This window comes from Chlorocebus sabaeus, chromosome 12 (genome assembly GCF_047675955.1).
Source record: "Chlorocebus sabaeus isolate Y175 chromosome 12, mChlSab1.0.hap1, whole genome shotgun sequence".
NCBI lineage: Eukaryota > Metazoa > Chordata > Mammalia > Primates > Cercopithecidae > Chlorocebus > Chlorocebus sabaeus.
The window spans coordinates 91,085,296-91,098,207 of record NC_132915.1 but is presented as its reverse complement, the minus strand read 5'-3'; the positions used below and the strand labels follow the sequence as shown (position 1 = coordinate 91,098,207).

The following is a 12,912-nucleotide window of genomic DNA, read 5'->3' as shown; positions in this document are numbered from 1 at the left end:
GGAGAAAAGTGATAAGCCACCTAAGTGAATCAACATAGAAGATTTCCAAGGTTGACATGGAAAATCTCAAGTGGATTTGCAAAACTGGAATCACAAAACAAAACCATTTGTTTTCAGTTTGTTTCAAAAGTTTAACAAGACAAAATAATCAATGAAGACTAGTTTCCAGGGGCCTAGAGGACCAGTTGGCACCTAGTGGCCACATGGGTGAGAGATGCATGTGGAGCTGGGAGAGAAGGAGCCAGGCAGGATGTTAGCAGCATTGCAGCAGGCTTTCTCCTGGGCCACTTGTCCAACACAACCGTTTTGATGGTGTCGGGACTGGTGATCGGGACTATTTACCCAGGCATTCTTAGGATGTAAAAGTATTTTGGCAGTTTAGATTTCTTTCTGCTACTTATTGTATTATATTTTTTAAGTATAACTCCTCTTGAACCTGTGTGCCTGTTGCAACTCCGCTGAGAGGGAACGATAAAAGTTGTGTCTATGGGCCGGGCGCGGTGGCTCACGGCTGTAATCCCAGCACTTTGGGAGGCCGAGGCGGGCGGATCACAAGGTCACCAGATGGAGACCATCCCGGCAAACACGGTGAAACCCCGTCTCTACTAAAAATACAAAAAAATTAGCCGGGCATGGTGGCGGGCGCCTGTAGTCCCAGCTACTGGAGAGGCTGAGGCAGGAGAATGGCGTGAACCCGGGAGGCGGAGCTTGCAGTGAGCCGAGATCGCGCCACTGCTCTCCAGCCTGGGTGACAGCGAGACTTCCTCTCAAAAAAAAAAAAAAAAAAAAAACTTGTGTCTATGCTTGGTGGCTTTTCTTCCTGGAGACTAGGTCTGATGGTGTAATCAGAAACTAAAGGCACAAAACCTCTGAAAGGAAGGTGAGAATTCAGAGGCAAAAAGCTTAACCTGATTTGGACAACCTCATTGTCCCTTCCAAGATTATGGTCTGCTCCTTCTCTCGGAGGGATTTTCTTCACTGGGAAGCCATCCGTTTCCATTAGGTCAGTCCTCTTTTCACCCCCATCTTCCTTGCTCCAGGATAGTGGGATCTAAGGGTAGTTCGTATCACTTGATAGGTGGTTGCTTGACATAGAAACTGAAGTATCTTCTCTTGTTTCCAGAAAATCAACACAGCTCTAATTAAAGCTGACACCTTTCTGCTTGAAAATACACTGCCAGCCCAGAGCACCTTTACATTGGCCATTTCTGCCTATGCTCTTTCCCTGGGAGATAAAACTCACCCACAGTTTCGTTCAATTGTTTCAGCTTTGAAGAGAGAAGCTTTGGTTAAAGGTATAACTTGTTCCATACATTTATTCAGCGAGCATTCACTAAGACATAAAGTCTGCTAAATCTGGGAAGTGGGTAGTGACATGAAAACTTGAGTAAGATTCAATTCCTTCCTCAAGGAACAAACTATCACAATACAATGTAATGTGTGCTGTTATTCATTCATTTATTCACGCATTCATTCAGCAAGCATTTATTCTTTTTTTTAAGACAGGTTCTCGCTCTGTCACCCAGGCTGGAATACAGTGACATGATCGTGGCTCACTGCAGCCTTGATCTCCTGGGCTCAAGTGATCCTCCCACCTCAGCCTGCCAAGTGGCTGGGACTACAGGTGCACACCACTGAGCCCAGTTAATTTTTTTCTATTTTGCAGATACACGTCTCACTATGTTTCCCAGGATGATCTCAAATGCCTGGGCTCAAGTACTCCTACTGCCTCAGCCTTCCAAAGTGCTAGGATCATAGGCATGAGCCACCACACCTGTCCTCTATTTATTCCTTTATTCAATAAATATGCATTGAGTATCCTATGGACACCTTCTATACATCTGGCACTATTCCAGTCTCTGGGAATAAAGGAATAAACAAAACAGGCTCCCCAAAATCCAGGCTGTCATGAAACTTAAATTCTAACTGGGAAGACACAAACATGATAAATAAGTAAAGCTTTATGAATAAGTGGTGATGGCTGACATGAAGAAAAATAAAGCAGGGAAAGAAGACAAGGTGAGAGGATGGGTTATAATTTCAGACAAGCTGACTGGGCTTAAGTTTCACTGAGAGGATGGTGTTTGAGTCAAGAGCTGAAAGGAGGTGAAGAAGCAAGTCCTGTGGCTATCTAGAAAGGTGTACCTGGTGGAGAACAGCACGTGCAAATGCCCTGAGGCATGGGCATGCCTGGTGCTCCAAGAATGGCAAGGAGGCCAGTGTGACTGCAGAGGAGTGAGAAGAGGAGTAGGAAGTGAGGTCAGGGAAGGAAAAGGTGAGGGAACAAGGGAAGGTCATCTGAGGCATTAGAGAGACTCTTCAGGGCTTCTGTAAACAGTTGTGCAGTGGACAAAGCACCTAAGCAATCAAGTGAATCGAGGCTGAAATCCAGCCTGTGCTCCACTCCCCTGCCCACGTACCCTAGTTTAGGGCTGCTTCCACCGAGAGCAAGGAGTGCCCATGTCTTATCCACAGCAATGTGCCATGGGGACCAGAAGGAGCCCTAGAACTTTAATTTCATCTTTGAGAGTGAAAAGGGGAGCAACTGGGGGATTTTAAGCAAAGGAGTGCATGACCTGGCTTATGTTTTACCAGGTTTGTTATAAAAGTATGTGTTTGGTTTTGAAAAATAAAGATACTGCTTCCTATGGGTCGAGAGACAAAAAATAGAAAGAGAGTAGCAATGATTATCGGCATGACTGGGCACTTTGGAGTCCTCTTCTAGCTAAGGTTTTCTAGAAGTTTTATAAATCTTACTGAGGTTTATGACCATCTACAAAATATGATTTGTGTCATCATTTAAAAATTACTATATTTTGACATATGCCTCAAAACCACTTGTATGATACTTCAAAAATAACACAAAAGAAATGTCTTGGGTATTGTGAGATATGGATCATAAAATCATAGAATTTAAGAGCTAGACGGGAACTTAAGAATCCAAGAATTGTTCCGGTTGGGTTTCTTTAAAATCCTAAACTCAACTCTTCATTTTAAATACAGCAAATCCGAGACTCTGAGAGGAAGGGTCAACATAATTTTCAAAGTCATGCAAATAATGTAGTTATGAATTATAAACATATACATCAAAATTTTTACTAACCTTCAAATATGATTTCCACATATACATTACTTTAAAAAAAAAAAATAGTTTGTTCCAAAAAGGATTTGAGGTTTACAGGTTTAAATAACAAATATAATTTACAGCCTAATTTATGAAAAGTGCTGCATGTGTGAACTTGTCTTGAGTGCTTTAAATTGGAAAGAAATAATCAAAGACTGAACTAAGGCTTTAGGTGTAATCTCATAATTTCCAAGATGCAAATTTTCCTCTCAGGGAAAAAGGTTCTCCCGTTTACTTTTTAGTGTCAGTAATAATAATAATAATAATAATAATAATTCCTTATATATGCATGGTGCTTTCTAGTTTGCAACATCTTTTAATTTAGTATTTCATTTGAGTTTCACTGCATAGAAGAAAGTGTTATCTGTACTACAGGTATTAGGAAACTGAGTTACACAGAACTAAAGGAATTTGCCCAACGTGACATGGTAAGTTAGTAACGAAAGAAAGACTAGAAGCTGGGTCTACTGATTCCCAGTTTACTGTACTTTCCACTCTACTAAACTTCCCCTTCCTACTACATGTGTACTATGTTGATTTTAAAATACAGATTGAGGCCGGGTGCAGTGGCTTATGCCTGTAATCCCAGTACTTTGGGAGGCCAAGGTAGGAGGGTTGCGTGAGCCCAGGAGTTTGAGACCAGGCTGGGTAACATAACCGGGCATGGTGGCACATCCCTATAGTCCCAGCCACTCAAGAAGCTGAGGTGGGAGCATCAAGAGATTGAGGTTGCAGTGAGCTACAGTCACACCACTGCACTCCAGCCTGGGTGACAGCAAGATCCTGTCTCAAAACACACACACACCCAAAAAACGAAAAACAGGTTGAGTGTTCTTTATCTGAACTGCTTGGGACCAGAAGTATTTCAGATTTCAGATTTTTTTTCAGATTTTGGAATATTTACATATATAAAATGATATTTCTTGGGGATGGGACTCAAGGCTAAACATGAAATTCATTTATGTTTCATATGTACTTTCCTTTACACACAGCTTGAAAGTAATTTTACACAGTATTGTCAATAATTTTGTGCATGAAACAAAGTTTTGACTGTATTTTGACTGTGACCTGTCACATGAGGTCAGGGATGAAATTACCTCCCTGTGGCATCATGTCAGAGCTCAAAAACTTTCAGATTTGGGAGGCATTTCATATTTCAGATTTTCAGATTAGGGATGCTCAATGTGTAAAGACAAGTAGCACCACATTAAGGGATCTCTCTTTGCATTGGTCATCTTTAGGAAGTTCCTCTAACAAGAAAAAGTAAGTAGCTTCTAGAAACTGGAAGGCCATAATACACCTGGTAGAATTATTATGTCAAATTCACATTTTTAATCATATTAATGAATGTGATTTGTTGGTGTTCAGGTAATCCACCCATTTATCGTTTTTGGAAAGACAGTCTTCAACATAAAGACAGCTCTGTACCTAACACTGGTACAGCACGTATGGTAGAAACAACTGCCTATGCTTTACTCACCAGTCTGAACTTGAAAGACATAAATTATGTTAACCCAATCATCAAATGGCTATCAGAAGAGCAGAGGTATGGAGGTGGCTTTTATTCAACCCAGGTAACATTTCTTTGTCTTGTTTCATCTTCCTGTAGACATTTTTATTTTCTCCCACACCACGCTCATCTGGTCTCCATGGCTTTGTCCACCAAATGAGCATGCAATAGATATGAATAATGTCTAGAATTGAAGGACCCCTAGAGGTTATCTGCGTCAACACTCTTATTATACAGAAGAGGAAATTAGCCCAGGGAGTTTCACTCAGGGAATTCATGGCAGAGCCAGAATCAGAACTCATGTCTCCTGACTTTAAGCCCAGTACCTCCTTCATTATTCTAAATCACCATGAAAGGCTAGTAAGGTTATTAGCAATTATATCATATCCTATGTAATAAATAGTGGTTGCCATGTAGACAAAGGTATTGATGCTCCTTCTCCACAACGAAATAAATAAAAAGTGAGAGAAATACTGATTGTTATATGTTAATCTATCTAGCTATTTAATGTAAACTCATTTGAGTATATATTTTTATTACAACCAATTATTATGTAGTTGTATAATAAATGTTTATATTTAAAGTTTAGATTGAATGCTAATATCTTCCCTGTTGCCTGGATGTTTAGATAATGATGGAGTGTGTATATTTATATATATAAAATTTAGACGTAGAGAGGGCCTTCAGTATTAATTTACTGACCATCTAATGTGTTTTATCTTGGGTACAATTATAGGGTTAGCAGAAAAGAGTGCCCTATTGATTAGCATTTGCCCCCTAGATATAGGCAGAGGGAATGGCCACATTGTTTAACATCTCTGATCTAGTCATGTTTCTCAGTTTTATAGATGAGAAAGATGAGGTCCAGAAAGATAAAGTTTATTCATTTATTCCTTCAACAAATATGTACCTACTAAATGCAATGGATATTACCTTAGTCCATTGTGTGTTGCTATAACAGAAAATGACACACTGGATAATTTATAATGTACAGAAATTTATTAGCTCATGGTTCTGGGTCCTAGGAAGTCCAAGATCAGGGGGCTGCACCTGATGAAGGCATTCTTGTTGCATTATTCCATGGTGGAAGGGCAAAGAGTAGGTGGAGTGGGGGGTTGGTGGGAGTGGGGTATAAACTCATCCTTTTATAACAAATTCACTTCTACAATAAGCAGCATTAATCCATTTATGAAAGTGGCACCCCCATGGCCCAAACACCTCCCATTAGGCCTCACCTCCTAACACTGCCACATTGGGGACCAAGCCTTCCAACACATGAACTTTGGGGGACATTCAAACCACAGCAGGCATCAAGAAAAATATATTACATACTTGCCTCATGAATCTTACTTTGCAGTGGGGTAGGCTAACAATAAACTATAAATAAAAGCATTACAAATTGAGATGAGTGCTATAAAGGGCAAAAAGGGAACATTAAAACAGAGAATAATGGGAAAGGGGAGTTTATGGCCTTGTTGTGGAGATACTTAAGCTCAGACTGAAGGATGAGGAAGAGATAATCATGCAAAGACTCAGAGGAATTCTGCAAACAGTGATTTGCCTGAGGTTACATTTGCAGAACACACTTCCTTCCTGTCCTTGCTAACAGCATCATCTTTATTGAGGAGGGAGAGATCTTTCTTCCACCTCCACAATGGGGCTCTTAACCAGTCTTACTGCGTGAGCTGGAGTTTCATCTCCAGACAATGCTGCCCTACCCCCCATAAAAAGGGCATTTGTAAATAGGGAGTACATCAATGAACTAAACATATTTTTGTGCCTTGCTGATTGTTGACAGGACACAATCAATGCCATCGAGGGCCTGACAGAATATTCACTCCTGGTTAAACAGCTCCGCTTGAATATGGACATCGATGTCACTTACAAGCATAAAGGTCCCTTACATAATTATAAAATGACAGACAAGAATTTCCTTGGGAGGCCAGTAGAGGTAAATGAAGAACTTCGTATAGTAGTTTACATTTGGCTGAGACCATTGAAATCATCTGTCCCACTCTTTATTTTATAAATCTATCTTTTCGCTACTTAAACATATATTGAGTGTCTGTTATGTCCTAAGCAGGGATGCCTGCTATATCCTGGGCATCGAGGATTCAAAAATAAAACACAGTCAGCGTACTGCAGGGAGATTGTCATTTAAGCAGATAGTGAAAAATAAGAGTCTTGATAGGTACATGGAAGTACAGAGGGGCCCCCCTGATCCTGGCTGAAAGATGGGAGGAGTTTGTCAGATGTGTCCAGCTGTGTGGGTTAAATCTGAAAAAATCAGAATGAGTTAGACAAGTGAAGAAAGAGGAAGAACATTCCAGACATAGATAACAGCACACAGAGCAGTACAGTGAGTGTAGGAGGGAAGGCATGTCTGGGAAGCTGCTAGTGGTTCCTTCTGGCCCTGGTCATACATGCAGACTGTGGCCAGGCTGGAGTCAGCCTTTGGGGTCCCCAGCTCCTTGCCCCATGTCCTTTGCTACTGCTGGATTTTTAAAGGTGGTAACTTTGATGGCTTATGAAAATTTCACAAAGAAAAAGACATGTTGGAAAAACTGTGTTCTCTATTAATATTAGCTGCCCACATATAGCTGCTAATACATATTTTTCTAATTACTGTGTTTGCATTATTTTAAAGTGTACTTAAGTGTACAGTAATTGGAAATAGTCCTCACTGTTGACATCTTTCACAAATTGGTGTTTGTTAAAAGTAAACAAGTATGAGAAATATATATATATATTTTTTGAGATGGAGTTTCGCTCTTGTTACCCAGGTTAGAGTGCAATGGTGCAACCTCGGCTTACTGCAACCTCCGTCTCCCAGGTTCAAGCAATTCTCCTGCCTCAGCCTCCCAAGTAGGTGGGATTACAGGCGCCTGCCACCATACCCAGCTCATTTTTTGTATTTTTCGTAGATACGGGATTTCACCATTTGGCCAGGCTGGTCTCAAACTCCTGACCTCTGGTGATCCACTCACCTTGGCCTCCCAAAGTGCTGGAATTACAGGCATGAGCCCCCATGCCCAGTGGAGAAATAAAATTTAATGCAAAAATTGCAAACTGGTGGCCCACACTAAAAAAAAGGATATGGATATAAACATAGACATAGATATATGCCAACATTTAAAGATCCAGAGATTTCAAATAAAAACCTGATTCCCAACTTCCCTTAATAAACCAAAAGACCAGGCAGCAAGGCACTGGGCATTGGCATGGCTTCTGCAATTTACTGCAGTCCCCACCAGTCACAGGATGTATGCATGTGCATTTATGTTCATACCTGCTTTGTGTCCAGGCCTCTGCTGGCATTTGTGCTTGTGGTCCCTAGTTTGGGAATATGTCTTCTTTCCCTGGGATCATTTAGAGTTCACCGGAGATTCATGTTCTGAGTCTGAGCTCTAAAGAGGATCTCTTGACCTTCCAGCTACCTGAGGTAACTGGAATTATTCTTTTCTATAGGGATAATGCTGTAAGAGGCCTCTTGTCATCCTAGCAAAATTTAAACCTTAGCCCAGCATGCTGCTTCCATGTAACACCTGGGCTGTTATTATCCAGTGTGGAATTTTCTACTCCAGCATTTCCTGAAATGTGTTCCATGAAAGAGTGTTAGGTGGTTGAGTGTGCATGAAAAACTCTAGCTTAAATGAAGTTAAACAAGTTTTTTAATCCAGAATTCCCCTGTTCTGTAATGTGTATGTGATTAAGTGTGGTGACTCTGGGCGTGAAAAGGGGCAGAGGCAGGGAACAGTGCACAGCATTTCCCAAACTTATTTGTCATGCATGCTTTTCACATGCAGTATCTCAAGACGCTCGTTTTCCAGCAAATGCTGCTATATTCTATCAGGGAGAACAAGAACATTGACCTACTTTCCTACATTTACTAAAATTTGAAGGAAAGATTGAGAAACTTTAACACATGCCCAATCCCTCTTGCATTATTGTGCTAAGCAAAGGAAAGGGGAGGCTTGGAATAAAGGAAGGGCCAACTCCTCGGGCTCAAAATTATCTCTCCCCTACTTTCCACAAATTAGGGAGCATTTGGATGACAAAGTTCCTCTGGGCAGGAGAATGAGTTAACTCCATTTATGTCTTCACTTTCCTACTAGCAGAGTGGGAAGAAGAGCAGCAGCAACTAAGGATTTGGCAGGCTTGAGTGGGGTGCTAGTGGTTTGGGGTGGGGTACCAGGGGTTTCTGCAAACAAAGGCCATGACAAGTGGAAAAGATAAATCATCAAGAGATGGAAAAAGGGTGCAAAGGAGGAACTCAGAGAGGACCAAAGATAGATGCACCCACTTTCAAGTTATGTGGAGGTTCCCTGCTCTGGGTTCTGATGAAAACGATCTCCATTGGCACACAGGATGCTGATTCCTGAGCTAGGCACAGAAAGGAATTTATTCAGTTGGCAAAAGGAGATGAAGATCCAGATTTACCATGGCCATATGTAAATGAAAATGTAACCAGAAGTGACCTCTGACATGCTGCTTTTGTTGGTTCACTCAGGAGATCTCAGACATCTTATTTACATGTAGAAGGGAAAGGGGAAAATACTAGCCTTGTTTAGCACCTGCCGTGGGCATAGGATTTTCAGTGTCTCATCCAGTTACTCTCAGAGGAGATCTGAGAGAGGAGGCTGGTAGGTGTCAGCCCACTTTTCATAGCTCTATCCTCCCTCCCTATCAAATGATGAAAGAAAGCATGGTTTCTCTATTATCTTTCCAGGTGCTTCTCAATGATGACCTCGTTGTCAGTACAGGATTTGGCAGTGGCTTGGCTACAGTACATGTAAGTATTTAATTGATATCCAATAATGAGTTATGTGTCTATTTGTACTAAGTAAGCATTTTGGGGGATTTATGTGTTATTCATAAAGGCTTGTTTCTTCATTTTAGCCACTTGGCAGTTGCAATTTTTTTTCTTTTTTCTTTTTTTTTTTTTTTTTAAATGGAGTCTCACTCTGTCACCCAGGCTAGAGTGCACTGGTGTGATCTTGGCTCACTGCAACCTCCACCGCCCAAGCAATTCTCCTGCCTCAGCTTCCCGAGTAGGTGGGATTACAGGCACATGCCACTAGGCCCGGCTAATTTTTTTTTATTTTTAGTAGAGACGGAGTTTCACCATGTTGGCCAGGCTGGTCTCAAATTCCTGACCTCAATTGATCCATCCATCTTGACCTCCCAATGTTCTGGGATTACGGGAGCGAGCCACCATGCCTGGCTGGCAGGTGCAAATTTTTCTAGGTTGTTTAAGTATGTTCATGCATTCTTAAATTACATGTTCTGAGCATAAATTAACATCCTATTAATAATTTTAATCACATTTTTATCTTTAGTACATTCATTCCTTCAAGGACTGTTGTAAGTTTATATGGGGGAGGAGAGATTGTCCACTTTTCTGCCACTTCTAGTTGGTGTCAATGTATCTACTTCTGGCAGCACCTCTGCCCATTCACACACACCTATAATTTGCTGTTTGCCATTATGGTGTGTGGCTGGAAGAAACTCACACTCCTTAGCCTTGTGGTGTTGTGTGTAAAATTAAAGTGGAAAGGTTTAAGAAAAAGAACCTTGGGAACTCTCCTGTAGAGTAAGGTGCCCAGATTTGACTGCATGGAATTTAGACCAAGATTCTGACTGGCCAGAAGTCATTTTTTGCTTACTTTGGGCCTCTCAGGTTTAGATTATGGAGTTTGCTTAGAGTCCAGCTGCTGGAAAAGTGAGTCGCTAATGTACACCGTTTGTGCTGGATTATGAAAATGATTCTTCGAGCATCCCATCTGCAGCAGCAGTGTTGCCATAATACCTTTGTCACTTTCCCACTTTAAATAGACTCTTCTTGCTTACTTGTCCCCAATGTAGGTAACAACTGTAGTTCACAAAACCAGTACCTCTGAGGAAGTTTGCAGCTTTTATTTGAAAATTGATACTCAGGATATTGAAGGTAAAACAGCAGGATTTACCCTGTAATTTTGGCTAAAAATAAAGCATGCTTATACATAGAGAGCTTCTCTGATTAGGAAAAATGTGCTTACTCAAAAAGCAAAATTTCTTGATCAAATACTTTAGCGGGTTGACATCCAAGTAAATTTTTTACATTAGATATATTTTTTGCAATATATATAACTCTTTAATACAGTTGGAAGCTAATATTAAATAACAATAACTAAGCTAAATGTATTTGCTATTGATCAATAAATTGTTTTGACTATGTTACTTTTAAAGAGTGTAACTAGTTGTAAAGCCACATTAAGGTCTAATTCCAGAAGCCGGCATTTCTGTTACTTTTGTGTTAACCTTCCAATCTAGGACTTTGAATTCCCTTATCACCCTGCTGGTTTTCCATCCCTTAGCCTTTCTGTGTTCCAAGGGGTCAAGCAAATGAACATTTCTCTGCCTCCATCTTTAACTTAGTCTCTCCTGTACTTACCATTCTTTCTTTAAATGTACCCCGACCCTTTTTTTTTAACCCAAGGCCCTCACATCCCTCTGCTGGTTGGTTCTTCCTTCTTGGTCCAAAAGCAAGTCCACTTGCCTACTCCAGTCCTCCTCCTCTCCCCACGGCCTCCAGGGCCAGAATGAATGCTGCTGCCTCTGCCCTGATATTTTCCGTCTATGGCTTAGAAGCCTGTTCCTACAGGAAACTTCCCAACTACCAGCAGATCAAGGCATCTGCTCCTCCTCCCTCCAACATCCCCCAAACGTATTACCAATACATATTTATCTTTAATCATTTCTTCCTTAAATTATAAGTTATTTGACAGCAGTGAACTGTTAATTATTTAAAGACTTTAATTATTTAAATTAATTATTTAAATACTTCCTGGTATTGTCAATAGCCATGAATTTCCATTAGAACCGCTGAAAGTATCTAAGCTTCCAAATCACAAATCATTTTTAAGTGTGTTCAGAGATCTGTTCATTAATGATTCTGTTCTGACACGTTCCAAAGCAGCTGAAAACAGTTTACTCTTATATTTGTCTGTTTGCTTTCTTGTTGCGTATGCCAGCATCCCACTACAGAGGCTACGGAAACTCTGATTACAAACGCATAGTAGCATGTGCCAGGTGAGCCCATTTCCACAAAAGTGAGTATAGACTCCAAGTTCTCGTTTTTGTTTTAGTATTGTTTCTTAATATATTTTCAAATTTTAGTATGCCCAGAGGATACAAAATTGTTCAATTGTTTAAAAACGGAGAACACATGTATTCTTAAATAGCTACTTACCATAAAAAACAGCCTTGGTTTTGCTCAGAATAGTTTTCTCTCTCATTTTTGTCTTCTGATTCAAACAGTATAATATTAATTTTTTCTTTCTTTCAGAGGGATAGAGATGTGATTTAAAAAAAAAAAAAACAGGAAAAAAATATAAAAGATTCTCTCAAAAACAGTTCCTACTCTCTTACTTAGAAAAATCACACTTACCTAACAAAATCCCTGGCCATTATTAGCTAGATTCTCAACTCAACCTGCACATTGAAGTCAGCTGGAGAACTCTTAGAGATGTCCAAATGTCCCGTGCTCCAGAGGTCATTCTAATGGTAGCCAGGGTTGAGAACCATTGGTGTTAAACCCTATCCTGACTAAGTTTCCTGTTATTGCTAGGTAACAATTTATTGCAAACATAATGGTTTAAACCAACACAGTTTTACTATCTTGCAATTCTAGAGGTGAGAAGTCCTAAAATCAAGGAGTTGGGTAGGGGTGTATTCCTTCTGGAAGCTCTAGAATTTGTTTGCCTATTCCAAATTCTAGAGGCTCCCTGTGTTCTTTGGCTTGTGGCCCCTGTCTGTCTTCAATACAAGTGTCACAGCATCTTCCAATCTCTCTCTGACTGTGACCCCTGCTTCCATCATCACACCTCCTTCTCTGACTCTCCTGCTTCCCTTCCTCATAAAGATTCTTGTCCTTACATTAGACCTACACAAATAAACCCCCATCTCAAATCCTTAGTTTAATCACATCTGTAAAGTTCTCTTTGCCACATAAGGTAACACATTCACAGGTTCAGGGGATTAGGACATGGACATCCTTGGGGGCCATTATTCTGCTTACCACAGCCACCATCCTAAAATGTTTACGAAAGTGTAGGTTTTTTGCCAGGTACGGTGGCTCATACTGTAATCCCAACACTTTGGAAGGCCAAGGAGAGAGGATTGCTTGAGCCCAGGAGTTCAAGAATAGCCTGGGCACCATAGCCAGACCCCATCTCTATAGCAAATTTTAAAAATTAGCCAGACATGGTGGCACGCACCTGTAGTCCCAGCTACTTGG

At 40.7% G+C, this 12,912-nt stretch overlaps 1 protein-coding gene across 9 annotated transcripts in view; it reads left to right on the top strand.

The window, feature by feature from the left end:
* Positions 1-12,912, top strand: part of C5 (complement C5) — a 137,753-nt gene that overhangs the window by 108,263 nt on the left and 16,578 nt on the right. For all 9 annotated transcript variants that reach the window (XM_073021886.1, XM_037984493.2, XM_073021887.1 and 6 more), the window contains 6 exons: positions 1,124-1,295; positions 4,493-4,698; positions 6,433-6,585; positions 9,364-9,426; positions 10,500-10,581; positions 11,648-11,705. In XM_073021886.1, coding sequence (XP_072877987.1) covers positions 1,124-1,295; positions 4,493-4,698; positions 6,433-6,585; positions 9,364-9,426; positions 10,500-10,581; positions 11,648-11,705 — 734 coding nt within the window. The remainder of the gene's footprint in view (positions 1-1,123; positions 1,296-4,492; positions 4,699-6,432; positions 6,586-9,363; positions 9,427-10,499; positions 10,582-11,647; positions 11,706-12,912) is intronic.